Genomic DNA, 18,729 nt, shown 5'->3' with positions numbered 1-18,729 from the left:
TGACAGCATCACACTCTATATCCTAAAGAACAAACCAAAGTAGATAGTAGATAGATAGTAGATAAAGTAGATAGTAGAAGTCCTAGTGGATCTTAGATAATGTGAGTGTTGGTGCAAAAGGTTAGCAAAAGCAGGGAAATAATTGTGATCATTATTGTTCTCTATTGACTTTTTATTATCTTTCTCCAGTGCATCTGCAAATCCCAAGCCAGCAGCTTCAGGAGAGCTTGACAGTGAGACAAGAAAACTAGAAGAAGAAGAAAGAGCTAAAGCTCCTATAATACCCTTTGGATTAGATCTTTACTACTGGGGACAGGACCAGCCAACTGCTGGCAAAATTCTCAAGTAAATACAGTCTGATTTTTCTTTTAAGAAACAAAAAGATTGGTTTAGTCTGAGAGGTTGTGCAGGGGATGAACGCTACTGCTTCTGATAATAATTACTTTTCTCCTTTCCTTTACAATAAGTGATCTATAAACATTCTTAGTAACTTTAACTTACAATTAGATGTATTTTGAGAGGATAGGATTTGAATTAAGTATTTTAGTCTTTCAGAGCATATCTGTATTTATGGTAGCACCTAGTCCAGTTGAGATAGGGGCCCCATGAGCTCAGTGCTCTACAAACACAATACGAGACAGACCCTGCCCTGAAGAGTGTGCAATCTAAATAAGACAGACCAATGGTAGAAGAAAAGAAGGATTATTATTCCCATTTTTATAGATGGAGAACTGAGGCACAGAGAGATCAAGTCATTTGCCCAAGGTCACACAAGAAATCTGTGGCAGAGCTAAGAACTACACCCAGATCACCTGAGCCCCAGCTTGAGTGCCTTAACAATACAACTGTTGTTCTTCCTTGTTTGGGAAGGTGCTGTGCTTTCTTGTACACAGAGTGGTGCCAACTTTGTGGCAGGACCGGCAACACTAGGACAGTTTACACCTGCACCTCAGAGATTTGTTTCTAATTGGCAATTTTAAAGCCTATTCATAGCCCTGTAATTTTTATTATTAACCTGGCATTCAAAGTCCTCCTTCCATTTTTTGCTCACATTGTAGCTCATGGGTATGCATCCGCTCTCTCCGAACAAGCAGGAGATTTCCATTTCCCTGACAAAGAATGTATCTGTATCTGCTGCAGAAATTGGCACTGAAGCACCACAAAACTGTAGGGCTTGTATGTCCCACACTGGGTTAAAACAGGTAAAAGATTGGAAGTATGTGTGTGTTGCTAATCAAAAAGGTAAACTCTCATGGCCTCACTGGTATTACTTTGAGTTTGTTTTCTTACCAAAGCAAAACAGCTTAATCACAATTAGCTTTGTGTGGATATCTGTAGTAATAATGCTATACAAACAAACCATAACTGCTGCAGCAGCATGAAGCCTGGGGGGAATAGCATCATCAATTTTTCCACATTTCTGCACAAATGTGGAATATCAGTTTCCCTGGTACAGGGTCTTTTGTTTTACCTTACATTACAGATGATGATGCTAATACATTTTCTCTTTCATACTGCACTTTCCAGAAGAACAGCAAACTTCATGTTCTGCTATTCTTCCCTAACTCGTTGATTTCTAATGCCTTCTTGGACAGAAACTCAAATGGTAATTGATTTCTTATTGTCTTTTGTTACGATTCACCCAATTTGATTTAGCTCACAGAGGTAACATTTTGAGAAAGTAGCAATATTAGTGGCAGTGTTTCTGTGCCCCAAATCATGTAAAACACTGCGCAGACTTTGTGTTATTGAGCAGTCACTATAGAGAGTGAAATTTGACACAGTATGATGCTTTAACACACTGCCTCCCAAGTCTGTCCTGTCCTATGAAGTGAATTCTTTAAAGTCGATAGAATGGTAAAGGTTTTCAGTAAAGCCATAAGAAGTATTTGTCTGTGATACTGCCTAAACAGTGGAAAGGCTTTATTTTACATTGCAAATGAGTTATTCAAGTCATAAGTGAAATCAGAAGCCTATTTGACTGCCTGTCTGCCTCGTGTGTTTTATTTTTACGCTTCCCAATAAAATAGAGGGCACACTTCTAAACCTTATAGCCTATAACTACAGATATGCCAATCTAACCAAAGATAATTTAAGTAACTGCACACACATTATACCATTATCAGAGGGGTAGCCATGTTAGTTCGGATCTGTAAAAGCGGCAAAGAGTCCTATGGTACCTTATAGACTAACAGATGTATTGGAGCATAAGCTTTTGTGGGTGGATACCCACTTCGTCGGATGCATGTAGTGGAAATTTCCAGAGGCAGGTATAAATATGCAAGCATTATACTGTTGACACCTGGGTAGAATATACTTACTGACAAATTAGGAGAGACATTGCCAGATCCTTTGACTTTATCTGTGGTAGAAATAAATACCTCACAAGATGCACTGAAAAATAAAGGAGGGGATATATGCAGCTTTTATGTAGACTTGTTATTTTTTAAATCAGATGTAGAAAATCTTCAACCTTCAGTTGCTTCACATTATAGCTTGTTAATAACACTATTTTGAGAGTTTCTACAGGGAGATATATGTGGTATATCTTGACTTTAGTAAGACTTTTGATACTGTCTCGCATGACCTTCTCATAAACAAACTAGGGAAATACAACCTAAATGGAGCTACTGTAAGGTGGGTGGATAACTGGTTGGAAGACTGTTCCCAGAGAGTAGTTATCAGTGGTTCACAGTCAAGCTGGAAGGACATATCAACTTGGGTCCCTCAGGGATCAGTTCTGGGTCCGGTTCTGTCGATATCTTCATCAGTTATTTAGACAGTGGCATAGAGAGTACATTCATAAAGTTTGCGGACAATACCAAACTAGGAGGGGTTGCAAGTGCTTTGGAAGATAGGATTAAAATTCAAAATGATCTGAACAAACTGGAGAAATGGTCTGCAATAAATAGGATGAAATTCAATAAGGACAAATACACAGTACTCCACAGTTGATCACATACAAAATTGGAAGTGACTGCCTAAAAAGGAGGACTGCAGAAATCGATCTGGGGGTCATAGAGCATCACAAGCTAAATATGAGTGAACAGTGTAACATTGTTGCAAAAAAAGCAAATATCATTCTGGGATGTATTAGCAGGAGTGTTGTGTGTCCAGTCTGGGCGCCAGATTTCAGGAAGGATGTGGACAAATTGGAGAAATTCCAGAGAAGAGCAACAAAAATGATTAAAGGTCTAGAAAACATGACCTATGAGGGAACATTGGGAAAAAAATGGGTTTGCTTAGTCTGGAAAAGAAGACTGAGAAGGGTCATAAGTTTTCAAGTACATAAAAGATTATTACAAGGAGGAGGGGGGGAATTGTTCTCTTTAACCAGTGAGGATAGGACAAGAAGCAATGGGTTTAAATTTCAGCAAGAGCAGTTTAGGTTAGACTTTAGGAAAAACTTCCTAGCTGTTAGAGTGGTTAAGCACAGGAATAAATTGCCTGGAGAGGTTGTGGAATCTCCGTCACTGGAGATTTTTAAGAACAGGTTTAACAAACACCTGTCAGGATGGTCTAACTCAGTGTTTCGCAACCCACAGACCACTTGCAGCCCAATCAATACGCAGCTGCGACCCATGTGACATCCTTAGGGCCATAAAAGTAGTATATATATTGTGTGGATGCATCCCACATAACACAGAGAGCTCATATGCGGCCCACAGTGGTAAAGAGGTTGAGAACCACTGGTCTAGAAAATACTTAGTCTTGCTTTGAGTGCAGGGGACTGGACTAGAAGACCTCTCAAGGTCCCTTCCAGTCCTGCAATTCTGTGATTCTATGAGATTGTGATTATCAGGAAGCTAATTTTTAATGGCTGTTTAATTTAGTCAGCAACTGATGTACGTTAGTCTTTTCTCAAGGAGAGTACTATAGTGGACTTTACAAAGAAGTTGGATTAAACTTTATTTTCAAAAAGTATCCTCAACGTTTAGCCCAATGACAATAGCCCATTAAGCTGTTATAAGAACTCTTAAATTCAATATATTCTTTCCTCCCTCTGTATGTGGAGCTCATTATTAGTTATTAGTTATTCACCTGTATTGAGGACAGACTGTCTCTGAGGTCTTGGCTACACTTGCAGATGTAGAGCGCTGGGAGTTAAACCAGCCTTTGGAGACGGCAGCAGGGAAAACGCTGCTGTGTGTTTACACTGTCAGCTGCAAGCGCACTGGCGTGGCCACATTAGCAGCTCTTGCAACACCACAAAGAGCAGTACATTGTAGTAGCTATCCGAGTGTGCAAGTGGCTGCAGCGTGCTTTTCAAATGGGGGTCAGGGTTGGAATCTGACAGGAAGTATGTTGTGTATATGTGGGGGGGAGAGACCATGTGTTTTGGGGGGCAGAGCGCGTGTCAGCATGCTGTCTTGTAAGTTCAGAAAGCAGCAGACCTCCCTCCCCCTTGCCTGCCTCTCTCTCACGCAAACTCACAGCAGCAGCATTCCACAGTAATGGTTTGCTTTGTCCTGGGGCAGATAAGCATGTTGGCTGTCAGAAATGGAGCTTTGAAAGGGGAGATCCGCATACCTGCAGCTGAGTTCAAAACAATGACAAGAGTGGCCACTTGACTTCAGGGGATTATGGGACGTTTCCGGAGGCCAATCACAGTGCAGTAATGCAAGACGTCATCCACACTGACACCCAGGTGTTTCAGCTGGTGCGCAGCAAGCATTATGCTTCTCATAGAGGTGGATTACCAGGAGCACTCCAGCTGCAGAGTCCAGGCACTCTAAGTGTGGACACCTCAGGAGTTAGAGCGCCCGGGGCTGATTTAATGTGCTCTAACTTGCAAGTGGAGCCAAGTCCTAAGTGCATTGGTTCTTAAACTGTGAACTACAGAGTTCTTCTTCAAGTGCTTGTTCACGTCGATTCCAATCAGGTGTGTGTGCACGTGCTCATGCACAGTAGCTGGAAGATTTTTCCCCTGGCAGCATCCATCGGGTCGGCCTGGGCACCCCCTGGAATTGCGCCTTCATGGTGCTCAATATTGAGCCCTGTCGACTGCCCCCCCTCAGTTCCTTCTTACCGCCAGTGACAGCTGGAACTTCCCTGTGCTCTTGTCTCGACAAGTGCATTTAGCAGTTTCTTACATTACTCTCCATTAGTTTTCCATTGTTCGTTAATAGTTAGTAGTTCATTAGTGTTAGATAAGTTTCCTTTGCGGGGGGAATCCCCTTCTATGCTTTCCTGATGCCAGGGCATGCCAGGGTCTCCGGGCTTCAAAGCCTGAGGCGAGTGTATGTCCAGAAGCGAGCCTCACACCTGGTGTCTAAAGTGTGTAGGAGAGGGCCATCAGAAGGATCATTTTGCCATTTGTAAGACCTTTAGGCCCAGGACTTTAAAAGATAGAGAGCAGCGCCTGAAGGTCCTGTTAATGGAGGCAGCACTCCACCCCAGCCCAACCCTGGGTTAATGGACCCTGTGCCGAGTACTTCCTCCTCGGTGCGGAGTGCTGCGGCACTGTCAACACGAGCACCAGTGCCGGGTAAGGATAAGGACTCACGGCACCATCCCGGCTCCACTCACAGGTCACATGCCACACACAGGCACCGCTCGCAATCGCTGGTGCCGCAAAAGAAGAAGAGGCCGGAGTGGGCCTGCTGGGCATTCAGGAGGAGGAAGTAGTGGAGGATGCAGATCCAATGGTGCACATCCTCACCCCCTCTGGACCTGCACATAATGCCCTGCCCCTCATAAAGACCATCTCTGACACCATGAAAACTCTGTGGCAGACCCAGGGCTCGTTGCCCACTAGAGCTAAGTGCAACGAAAGACACTACTTTGTGCCGTCCAAGGGTTATGAGCATTTATACACGCATTCCACACCTGACTCTCTTGTGGTTGATGCTGACAACCAACGCAAGCGTCAGGGCTTCCAGGGACCCTCCCCAAAAAATCAGGAGGTGAAAAGGCTTGACCTTTATGGGAGAAAGATCTACTACGCTGGAAGCTTACAGCTCCGCATTTCAAATCAGCAGGCCATTGTCAGCAGGTACTGCTTCAACACATTTGGGGCAATGGCTAAATTTTTGGAGCTGTTGCCGCAGGACTCCCGTGCTGAGTTTTTGGCTGTTGTGGAAGAATGGAAGCTCATTTCCAGGGCTTCGCTACAAGCTGCACTAGATTCAGCGGATGCAGCTACTCATGTCATGGCCACAGGCATAGCTTTGAAGAGGGGCTCCTGGCTCCAAGTCTCGGGCTTGCCATATGAGATCCAACAAACTATTCAGGACCTCCCCTTCGAGGGTTTGGCTCTATTTTCCAAAAAGACAGATAAAAGGCTGCATAGCCTGAAGGATTCGAGAGCCACTCTCAAATCGTTGGGCCTCCATACTCCCGCTACACAGCATAAACATTTTAGGCCGCAACCTCCTCCACATTTCTACCAGCCACCGAACCGTCAGGGCCGCTCATGGAGGAGGAACAGGAACAGCAGAAGGTGACCGCACCCATCCTCAGGCCAGGGCTCTGGCCAATATAAACAGGCCTTTTTTAAGGCGCAGTTGAGGATAGCGCACTAGATCCCCAGCTGGATCCACCCAACTGTCCCTTCTCATCCCTTTTTACCGTGCATAGTCCCGTATCACCTCAGACCGTTGGGTGCTCCACATGGTAGAGAGGGGATACTCCATTCAATTCTGTGCCCTCCTGCCCTTCCACCATCCTTCCCCATCCCTCCTCATGAGCAGCTCATATCCACGAGGTGCAGTCGCTCATATCTCTAGGGGCAGTGGAGGAGGTTCCTCAGGAGCACAGGGGCGAGGGCTTTTACTTCCAGTATTTCCTTGTACTGAAAGCCAAAGGTGGCCTGAGGTCCATCTTGGACCTGTGAGAACTCAACAAGTTCATGAAGAAACTCAAGTTCCGCGTGGTCTCTGTGGCCTCAATCATCCCATCACTGGATCCAGCAGACTGGTATGCTGCCCTCAACTTGAAGGACGCGTATTTCGATATCACAGTCACTCAGCTCCCCATGAAGTACCTAAGGTTTGTGGTGAACTACCATCTTACAGTCCTTCCTTTTGGCCTGTCAGCAGCACCTCAAGTCTTCACCAAGTGCATGGCAGTCGTCATCGCCACGTTCTTGTGCAGGCACCAGGTACAGGTGTTTCCGTACCTTGACAACTGGTTGATCAAGGGCTGCTCCAGGACCCAAGTGGAAGCACAGGTCAGATTTATCAGAGCCACCTTCGACAACCAAGGTTTCCTTCTAAACGAAGCAAAATCGACTCTCTCCCCCATCCAGAGGATAGAGTTTATAGGGGCAGTACTGGACTTGACCCAAGCCAGGGCATACCTGCCGGAAGCAAGGTTTCAGGCCCTGACAGATATCATTCGAGGCATAAGACAGTTTCCCACCACCACAGCAAGAAACTGCCTAAAGCTTCTCGGACATATGACTGCCTGTACCTACATTGTTCAGCGTGCCAGACTCAGGCTTTGACCTCTTCAGTTGTGGCTCTCATCAGTGTATATTGCCCAGCCCGGGACAGCTTGGACAGGTGCGTGACCCTGCTGTGCTCGGTCCTCGACTCCCTCATCTGGTGGCTCGACCCTCAGGAGGTGTGCTCAGGGGTCCCCTTTACCAGTCTGCAGCCATGTCTCTCGCTTGTGATGGACGCATCAGACTTAGGCTGGGGAGCTCATCTGGTAGACCGCAGGACCCAAGGTCTCTGGTCTCAGGCCGACCTGGCTTTCCACATCAACATCAGAGAGCTGAGAGAGGTGCGCCTAGCATGCCAGACCTTCCATGCACACTTAACGGGACGTGCATCAGTTATGATGGACAATACAATAGCAATGTTCTGTATCAACAAACAAGGGGGTGGGGGGTTCCACGCTTCTTCGAGTGCTTGTTCAGGAGGACCACGTCGCTGCTCTGCAGATTTCCTGAGTGGGAACCTGAGCCAGGAAAGCTGTTGACAAAGCTTGCGCCTCAGGAAATCTGCAGAGCAGCGATATGGTCCTCCAGACATACTTTTGCCACGCGCTATGCGATCACCCAGCAGGCCAGAGACGGTGCGGCCTTTGGACGAGCAGTGCTCCAATCAGTGGAAGACTCCGACCCCACCACCTGAACTTCGGCTTGTGAGTCACCTGATTGGAATTGACATGAACAAGCACTCGAAGAAGAAAAAATGGTTACTCACCTTCTCGTAACTGTTGTTCTTCGAGATGTGTTGTTCATGTCCATTCCAATACCCACCCTTCTACCCCTCTGTCGGAGTAGCTAGCAAGAAGGAACTGAGTGGGGTTGGGTCAGCAGGGCCCTATATTGAGCACCATGAATGCACAGCTCCAGGGAGCGCCCAGGCCGATCCAGCAGATGCTGCTAGGGTAAAAATCTTCTGGCCACCGTGCACATGCGCACGCGCACACCTCATTGGAATGGACATGAACAACACGTCTCGAAGAACAACAGTTACGAGAAGGTGAGTAATCATTTTTTCTTCCAGGTGGTCCATGCAGCTGCTTTCATTCCAGTGGTGATCCCCACCGCCTTAGAAAATTTCACTAGTCACATGCATCCATTTTCAAGCAGAATTTCCTTTAGATTCCTCTGCTTGCTTGGGTTGTTGCACAGGAAATGAAGGCTGCAATCCAACAAAAGCACTTAAGTAAATGTGTGCTAAATTTCATGCATATGAGTAATCCCAGTGAAGTCAGTGGGACTATTCACATGCTTAAATGCTTTGTTAGACTGAGCCTTAGTTCTTATAATAAGTTTAGTTGTTTGTCATATAAATCTAACTATGATCAAACTTGCTGGCAACATCAAAATTGGAAGGGTAGCAAAAACACAGGCAGACAGAACCAAAACTGCCAAGTAACCTTGAGAAGTGGGGGCAGAAGGGGCTGCAGGCAGTGAGGAAAGATTTGCTATTAATAATTTTAAAGTTGAGGTCTCTTTTTAAAAAAAAAAAAAAAAAAAAAAAAAAAAAAGAGGAAGTAAAGAGCACAGCTATAAAATAGGATGGGAGTGGACATAGCCAAGTGGCTGCGCCCTTTGCACTGAGGTGAGTTTATTTTCATCTTGTCTCTTTAACATTCTCCTAATATTAGTTATTCATGTAACCAAGCATTTGCAGAGATGATGTGTACCAGGTGGTCCATTAAAGGACTTCTATCCTACAAAGTTATACACCCCCCCCTCCCCAAAAATGGAAATCCACCACCTTTGTGTACTGCATAGGGAACATGCACCTAAACAAAATAATTCTAGTTTTCAACATTGCTTTGTTCTTGTCTCACTTGCCTGCAAATATAGTTGTGAAAGAGTTGTGGGGGTGGGGGGAAATGGTTTATAAGGGCATAGTAAATGGAAGTGCTTATGGCTATGCAGACATCAGTCCATTATTTAAGCTCAACTCCCTAAAACATACCAGGCATCTTAAGGAAAGCTACAAAGAGGAAGGCAACAGTTTTTTATTACATTGAAAAATACTGGATACAGATTTTTTTTTTTGGAGGGATCATGTTAAAATATCAAATGAGGCTGTGTCACACAGGGAAAGTTGGCCTGTATGCATTTCATGAGTACATCTTCACTTTAGCATGAATATAAATATTTGATAATTTTAGAAAAAAAATCAGACCACCAGGGGGCATTAGAATTTTACTGCAAGTTTATGTAAGGCTATTTTGTGTGTAGCAATCTAAAATATTAGTATACTTTTTTTAGGGATCCTATGACTTCATTGTGGCTTTATAAAACTGATGATATAGAGCTTGAAGTCAGTCCTATTTTAGGGAATTAAGAAAAAAAATCAAGCACAGCAGAATGAATCAAACTTACTGTATTTTATTATCCATCACTTTACAATCCCACCACATCATTTGTAAAGCTAAAAAATACTTCATTTTTCAAGAGTTTCACTAAAATATTTATATATTGTAAAGGGTCTTTTCTTGGGATGTTTTTTTTAACAGTGAGAATATAAAGACATTTTTGTCATCGTAAATTACGAGATGCATAGACTCATAGAAGATTAGAGTTGGAAGAGACCTCAGAAGGTCATCTAGACAACCCCAACTAAATCATCCCAGCCAGGGTTTTGTCAAGCTGGGCCTTAAAAACTTATAAGGATGGAGATTCCACCACTTCCCTAGGTAACCCATTCCAGTGCTTCACCAGCCTCCTAGTGAAATAGTTTTTCCTAATATCCAACCTAGACCTCCCTCACTGCAACTTGAGACCATTGTTCCTTGTTCTGTCATCTTCTATCACTGAGAACAGCCTAACTCCATCCTCTTTGGAACCCCACTTCAGGTAGTTGAAGGCTGCTATCAAATCCCCCCTCACTCTTCTCTTCTGCAGACTAAATAAGCCCAGTTCCCTCAGCCTCTCCTTGTAAGTCATGTTCCCCAGCCCCCTAATCATTTCCGTTTCCCTCCACTGGACTTTCTCTAATTTGTCCACATCCTTTCTGTAGTAGGGGGCCCAAAACTGGATGCAGTACTCCAGATGTGGCCTCACCAGTGCCGAATAGAAGGGAATAATCAGTTCCCTCGATCTGCTGGCAGTGCTCATACTAATGCAGCCCAATATGCCATTAGCCTTCTTGGCAACAAGGGCACACTGTTGACTCGTATTCAGCTTCTCGTCCACTGTAATCCCCAGGTCCTTTTCTGCAGATCTGCTGCTTAGCCCATCGGTCCCCAGCCTGTAAGCAGTGCATGGTATTCTTCCATCCTAAGTGCAGGACTCTACACTTGTCCTTGTTGAACCTCATCAGATTTCTTCTGGCTCAGTCCTCCAATTTGTCTAGGTCACCCTGGACCCTATCCCTAGCCTCCAGCGTATCTAGCTTTCCCACCAGTTTAGTGTTGTCCGACAACTTGCTGAGGGTGCAATCCATCCCATCATCCAGATCATTAATGAAGATGTTGAAGAAAACCAACCCCTAGGGCCCTCTGCTTGGTACCGGCTGCCAACTAGACATCTAGCCGTTGATCGCTACCCATTGAGCCAGACGATCTAGCCAGCTTTTTATCCACCTTTTAGTCCATTCATCCAGTCCATACTTTAACTTACTGGCAAGAATACCGTGGGAGACCGTATCAAAAGCTTTGCTAAAGTCAAGATATATCACGTCCACTGCTTTCCCCATATCCACAGAGCCAGTTTTCTCATCATAGAAGGCAATCAGGTTAGTCAGGCGTGACTTGCCCTTGGTGAATCCATGTTGACTGTTCCTGATCACCTTCCTCTCCTCCGAGTCTTACTACAGTGAATGTTGAAGCTAGTCTTGCATTATAAAACCAATTTGGATTCATCCCCCTAATATTGCCACAATTAAACTAATCCAGTTTTATATGCCAGGATAGAATGTTTCTGAAACATATGAGGCAACTCTTAGGAGGAATTTGTAAGATGGGAAGATTTAAAAATTAGGTTTCACTACAACTCTAAAATAGTTTTTAGCCTAGAAACACTTAGCCTAATTCTAATCTCACTTACACTAGTGTAAATAGGGAGTAACTCCACTTTAACCAGCGAAGTTGAAAGCGGGTGTGAGATCAACTTCAAGTCCTCCAAATTTGTTCTAATGTTTGTTAGGGAGGACTCTTTGGGGCCCCAATTCAAAAAACACTTAAGCACATTGACTTCAGTGGGACTTAAGGACATGCATAAGTGTCTTTCTGAATTGAGACCTTAGTTATTAATAAAAGTGTTGTCTTCATATATTAGGCTATATGGAGTCTACAAAGTGCAGAGCTTCATTGCTGGGGAGTGACAGACAGGGAACCACATGAGTGGGAGGCATAGGATGGAGGGAGACCGATCCATCCAGAGGCCAGTTATGGGAGTGCTTGGGAAGGAAAGAACCATGTGGAGGTGACTACAAGTGCACAAATATAGTGGATGTAAAATGTCCTTGGCTGCCCAATGTGTACATAAAGTCCTTATCAAGACCTCCTTCATTCAAATATTTCCATCTTGTATGCAAGGTGTGATGGATGTGGCAGTTGGGAGCAGAGTGAAGGTTCTTTGGGATCACTGAACTGCATATTTCTGTCTTTTTAAGACATTTCCTTAACACTCTTTTTCCAGACTTTCTAATATTTTTTGTTTTTTGAGAATACTACATCATTCAACGGGTAGGTCCTTCCCTCTTCTTAAGTAATAGATGTTTACTGCCTTTGCTCCAGGGTAATAAAGAGTTGTTTGGTGTTTTGTTTTTTTTTTGGGGGGGGGGGGGGGGGGGAGGGGGCAGGTTGTTGGGGTTTTTTTTGACCAGGAAATGGTTCTGCTTTTCATAAAATGACTATTTTTCATGAGATCTCTCCAGTTTTAAAATAAGTTTTCAGTATATTGCTTTTAATTTCCTCAAGAAACTTCCTGTAAATACTTGTGAGCTGATAGCAGTGTCAAAAAGAAGAGTTAGCTATTGAACCTAGAAGAAAAATTGCTACAAGGTTCAGTTGATTGTTGGCTCCATTCCCTAGTCTACAGTATACTGCAGTCTATCGTCACTCCAGCCCCTGCTCCTTTGCTGCTGTTAAAGGGCAAAACAGACAGGCATAAGAGCATACACTGAACAGTAGCTTAACTGTTCGTCTTACTTTATTTTACCTCATCTGCTACACAGTAAGGTTATCAAGATAAGGATAGTGTTGACTATGGAATTATTTATTTTAAGCAGTTTTTGGCCCACTTTGACTTCTAAAGCCAAGTCACAACTGAAATTACAACGGCAGGCAGAGGCGGATAAGGGGGTTGTGGGACCCTGGGCCAGAGCAAGTGGGGGGCCCCTCCCCGCCCCTTCTGCCTGCAGTCCCCCTCCCCCCCCCCCCCGTGCTCCTGACGGGGAGTGGGGTCAGGGTGCGGGGGCACCCCAGTTGGCTGGGGCCCCTGGGCGTGGGCCCCGTTGGCCTAGTGGCTAATCCACTGGCTGTTAGGTGATAATATTAAATGGGAAATTGGGGAAGACAAGTTGTTTGGAAATGAAGGACACCAATCAGTCAAGCTTCCACAACATTTTAAGAATGTCTACGCAATATAGCAGTTATCACCAGTTGTAGAGCCCTAGATTATTACAATTCATTAATATATCTCTGTGTTCAAGGAGGGAAAATTTTAACAGCCTACCAGCTTGTAAGAAGCTTATTTTTTTTCTGAGAGAAATTGTTGGTAAAGACTAATATGCATGTGTTTTTTAAGTGCTCTTCTGCCTACTGAGCCCAATTCTTACCCAGCTGATTCCCCTGGGGTTGTATAGGTTCACAGTAAGTACAGAATTTTGTTTATGGGCGAAAAGGTATATCTGTATCCTTTGTTTTTCCAGATTTTCTTCTCAACATCGATTTTGGGCACCCAATGAAATGGAGGAAGAGGTGGAAAACAAAGAAATAGCCGAAATGTTGAAAAGTAGATTTATAACTTTTTGTGGCAAGTTTGAACCGGTGAAACATAAATGTCGAGCACCGATGCCTGACGGGAGACTATGTGAAAGACAGGATAGGGTTAAGGTGCGCACTTAATATCATAATTTCCAGGATATGCCATACATAGAAAGGTCTCATCAAAATATTTGTTCAGAGTTTACATCTCATTGCAAACAAGGCTAAAGTGAGTGAAAATTTATGTTCAAAGAAATCTTCACTTGGTTAGCTCAGCCAGGCATCTTGGTCTTGCATGTGGGAAGCACGTCTTTCTAAGAGAAAATGGTAAATGATGTTTTGAAATGAGCTTTTAAGTATATTTGGCATTGCTGCATCTGCTTGTGTCTACGATGTTGCTACAATATGACTTCATTTATGATGAATATCTCTGGGTCCAATGTCATAAATCACAAACAAGTGTCTACTTTAGCAATTGAGGAAGTATTTTTATTTACGGGGCGCCTAGTTTAAAAATCAAATATTGAATACAAGATTTCCTTATCTTTGTTACAGATAAACACCTTACATTATATTAAAAAATGGAAATTGGGTTTTAAAACTCTTACTTTTCACGCTTTCTGCTGTTTGCTTGCTGTTTTACATTTCTGTCCATTTGGATAATGAAAATAGACTGATTTTCACTTTTTTGGTGGTAATTTCTACTCCGTTACAGTTGCAGGGTTTCATTTAAAAATGTTTTATTTGAGTTTCAAAACATTGCAGGGAATATTTGTTTAATAGGAATGTATGATGAATGTTTGTGGTATGGAAAAGTTTAGCAACTGGAATTTTAAAAGAACTACAGAGCTATTTCTGTTGCACTTAACTAGGTATTTATATCATGCTCATTACTGTTGTGTCTGAGCATCTGACAAGGAAACAGAGCCCAGTAGTTGTTTGGTGTGTGGTTCTTCCTTCTCATTCAGTGCAGAAGTGTGTTTGACATTAATGGCTTTTTCAAAACATTATAATCCTTATTGTTGAGGGGACAGCAAAGAGATGGGCTTTTATGAGAGATTAGGTTTTTTATAAAAGCATAATTTTACAAAACTTAATTTACTGGACAAATTTGAACAATGTTTCCTTAATATTAAACATTTTGCTTGACTATTACAGTTCTTACTGAGTTCACCATTATTAAAGGGTGTGAATGGGTTGAAATACTTAAAATGGAATTCCTGCATGTTAAGGGATTTAGCTTTAAAAATACAAATGTAGAATTAAAACCCTGGTTCCAGAGATAGCAGGGCAGCATTCTGTCTGTTAAATGGCCTGTTGTTTATTGCCGTTATACTCGGAGTTCATTTCATTAAGGGCTCAATCCTGTAAGGCTGTGAGTGCCTTTAACTCCCACTGAAGTCTGTTTATGGTTTCAGTGGCAATTTAGGGCTCTCAGCACCTCATAAGAGGTGCTCAGAATCCGGTCCCATATGCCAGTACAAAGTGTATCATTTAATTCCAAGAATTGACTACTAGCAACATGAGATTACATGGAAATGTTTAGTCTCCAACTCAAGTGTCATTTTTTTCTTCCCTCAGTGCCCTTTCCATGGGAAGATAATCCCTCGGGATGAATCTGGGAATCCTGTTAATCCAGAGGACAAAATGAGAGAAGAAAAGAAGAAGTTTGAGAAGCAGGCAGAACAGCCAGGTTTGTGTGGGAGATTAATTGGAAAGGTGTCATAAAGTGTTTGAAGGAGCTGAGAGGTTCACTCTGAACATAAGCATAGATATTGAGGGTGCTTTTTTACTATATCCATTCACTGAAGTAATCTTGCTTTGTAGTCATAACTTGATACTGTAACAGACAAGGATTTGGAAGAAAACTATGCAATATTAAGATAGATCAACAGACATTACTGTGATATGATCAGTGTGACCATAATTCACTGAACAACAAAACTGTTATCAGGCCATCATGTTAGCTGAGTACTGCTGAGTTGGTGCTAGAAAACAAGGTTAAAGGTAAGGTTTTGGCTGCCACAGTTCTTTGGGTTACAGAAACATTGGCCCGAGACTGTCGAAAGCAACTGTGATTTTTGGCTGCCCAACTTGAAACAGAAAGTGCTGAACACCTGCCGCCTGAAAATCAGGTCCCTGGAGGGTGTCACAAATTGGACACCCAAAAATAACTAATTACTTCTTCCTCAAATTGTGTCCGTATGGGTGCTCCACAGTAGGTGTTATTGCGTCCCTGTGCTGCTGATCAAAGAACTTTGGTAGCAGTGCCAGTTCGGCTCGCACATGAGCTGTCCCCCTCCTTGTGCTCTGCCACAAGGCTAGCCATCTTTGCGTGGGCAAGCCTTCCTCAGTTTCTTCTGAACCACCCATGGCCAGAGACAGAACTTTTAGTTGTCCGTTTATCAGATTGTTAATTCTCTAAATACTTGTTCATCATTCATTTTAGTTTATTTTCTGACTATTACTTAGTTTGCTTTGAGTTTCTTTCCTTTTGTTCCTTTAACATTTTTTTTAAAAGAATGTTTTTAATTTTAATTTCAATCTTTATTCACCTCTTCCTCTTTCCCTTGTCCGTGGACCATCACAGGACAGGGTATGCCTGGTTCACCAGGCTTTGAGAGGTGTCGCAACTGCAAAGAGGCCATCCTGGTGATGGACGGACATTTGCATTGTGTCCGTTGCCCCCTGGAGAACCACGTTCACCAGAAGTGTGGTTTATGCTACAGTTGAAACCGTGGTCCCAAAAGAACAGAGAGCTGAGGCTTAAACACCTTCTAATGGAAGCAGCTCTCCAACCACCTTCAGACCCGCATCAAGATTCACCACAGCCCTCTATATCCAAGTGAAGTAAGCCTAAGAAGGCAACAATCAGCTATTCGCACAAGGCTTCTAAAAAGAGAGTCCTCAGAGCCAACCCCAAACCAGCCAAAAAGATCACCAACTTGTTCAATATCATTGGTACTGGTGGCACTGAAGCCATCCCAATTAGCACGTTGGACTGCCTAAGGACCTGATGGCCACAGGCAGTGAAACATGGGCTAGACAAAGACCTTGCCTTAGGGAAGACTCCATCAGTGCAAACGATGACGTTGGTACTGTCAACATACGCCAAACACCGTTGGATCGTTTAACCAAACCACATCACCAACTCCATCAGTACAGTTGTCCTGGCACTAACAACCACCACCAGTACCTATGGCACCACAAGACTTCAGATACTCGAGAGACCTCACAGTGTCTCACATACCTAAGTCTCTCCTCTACTCAGTATCGGGGCCCCGGTACCAAGTTTGGCTTGAGCTCCAGATTCCCCTTTGGCATCAGGCTGTGCAGCCCCAGTCTCCAGTGTGGAGTCAGATAATGAGCAGGAGGTAGTCTTCCATCGCTCCTTTCAGTACCTTATTGTGCCCATTACCAATCTGGACCTCCTTCGCTATACTGTCCGTCTGACCCTCAGCCTCCCTGGTATGGTCAAGCATGTTACCAACCACTGGGACCCTTCCCACCATATCAATGGCCTTACTGGGATCTGTGGAAGGCATATAGACATCATGCCTCCCGAAATTCTAGTATGGCCCACCAAGAACCTATGAGGCACCCTCTCTCTGCCTCTGTATCCAGAACCTCCTGAACAGATGACGGAGGAACAGGAGGTCAACACTGAGGAAGAGGTTACGCCTCAGACTAACATCTCATCTTCCACACCAGATGAGGCAGTGATGTCCCCTCCACCATCATTAGCGGATGACTTTAAACTTTTTCAAGATCTAGCTCAGAGGGTGGCAGACACACTGCAGTTACCACTACAGGAGGTTACAAAATCACACCATAAATTGCTGGACATTCTGCACTCCTCTTCCTCATCAAGAGTAGCTCGTCCCATCAACAAGGCTCTCTTGGACCCAGCCAAAACTATATGGCAGACACCTGCATCGGCCCAGCCAACCTATAAGCAGGCCGATAAGAAATATTATGTACCGGTGAAGGACACAGAATTTCTTTTCTCCTGTCTACCCCCTAATTCAATCATTGAGGATGTGGTAAACTCCAGAGGTCAACAACATGAGAAATTCACTCCTATAGTAGGGTTTGGAAACACCTTGACCTATTTGGGAGAAAAGCTTGTTTTTCCACCATGCTTCAATTCCACATCACAAATTACCAGGCCTTAATGGCAAAATATGACTGTCCACTACTCAAAATTCCATTCCTTTATTGAACAGCTTCCAGAATCTCTCAGAGATCAATTTAGAGCCATCTTCAACAAAGGAGAACTGGTAGCCAAGACGACACTTTAATCAGTGCTCAACACAGCTGATACGGCGGGATGTTCCATCTCCACTGCCATTGTTAAAACTTATCGGGCTTCCCCACGGAAGTGCAGACAACCCTGGAGGACTTTCCGTTACCGCTTAAATTGATGCAACATATGTGGAAAAAGACGCCCCCGTGAGCAGCACAAGTTACATCGACTTAAGCGCTGTCCGCACTGGCGCTATTGGTTCATAGCTTCTGCCTCTCGCGGAGGTGGAGTAATTATGCCGACGGGAGAGCGCACTCCCATCAGCATAGCACATCTTCACCAGACATGCAGTAGCGGTACAGCTGCACATATATATATATATGTATATATATATACACACGATATAGTGCTGTCATGTAGACTTGCCCTCAGAAGTTAAGAAATTCCAAAATTAAAGTTATCCATAGAACCCTAACTCAGCCCTCGTACGCAGATGAATCATGAGTCTTTTATTACATGATTACATACTTTTTTCCTCCAGGATCCCTGCATCATTTAGTGCACACAATGGACAGTGAATGAGGCAGAAAGTTGTAAGAGGGCTGAGGCTGTTCTCTTGTGTTTAAGGCACTGGGCTGTTACCTAAGAGAGAAGGATCCTATTTCTGTCTCCTTCACTGAAGTCCTATGTGGTGTATATGAAAGCTACACGTGAAATATTGTTGCAAGGGCAACTTTAGTTCTGGTATTTCATTGAGTGCTTGACTTTGCAACCACAATATTCTTTTAATGTAGTTTTTTGTATGAAATACATAACTAAATAAATTCATTTTATTTTATTATTGTATGGTGCCTACTCTAAAAAAATATTTCTTCCTCTTCTTACTCTGAATGTGCTATTTGTTCATTTCTTATAGCTAGTAGCACTCATGATGGACTAGACACTTTCTGTACAGATATGGTGCAACCCTCTTGAGGAGCTCACATTTTAAATACAGTGACATCATTTTCCTGGAAAATGTTTGATGGCAGCTGTTCCTATATTTCTGACTAAAGCCAGCTGACATTTCAACTGGAAGCAATACTGATCTGTAGCAGGTGCTACGTGCATGTATGTACTGTGGTGGTGAGGCGATG

The 18,729-nt window shown here is 43.6% G+C and overlaps 1 protein-coding gene across 5 annotated transcripts in view; it reads left to right on the top strand.

Annotated features, from left to right (window-relative positions):
- UVSSA (UV stimulated scaffold protein A) overlaps positions 1-18,729 on the top strand; it is a 94,425-nt gene that overhangs the window by 56,520 nt on the left and 19,176 nt on the right. For all 5 annotated transcript variants that reach the window (XR_005225249.2, XM_007063697.4, XM_037898249.2 and 2 more), the window contains 3 exons: positions 190-345; positions 13,293-13,476; positions 14,929-15,040. Coding sequence is in view for 4 of the 5 variants with exons in the window: in XM_007063697.4 (XP_007063759.2) it covers positions 190-345; positions 13,293-13,476; positions 14,929-15,040 (452 nt within the window). In the remaining variant the exon portion in view is untranslated. The remainder of the gene's footprint in view (positions 1-189; positions 346-13,292; positions 13,477-14,928; positions 15,041-18,729) is intronic.

The sequence above is a fragment of the Chelonia mydas genome, chromosome 4, assembly GCF_015237465.2.
Source record: "Chelonia mydas isolate rCheMyd1 chromosome 4, rCheMyd1.pri.v2, whole genome shotgun sequence".
In the NCBI taxonomy this organism is placed as follows: domain Eukaryota; kingdom Metazoa; phylum Chordata; order Testudines; family Cheloniidae; genus Chelonia; species Chelonia mydas.
Note: the sequence above shows the minus strand (reverse complement) of the source record. Positions and strands in the feature narration are given on the sequence as shown.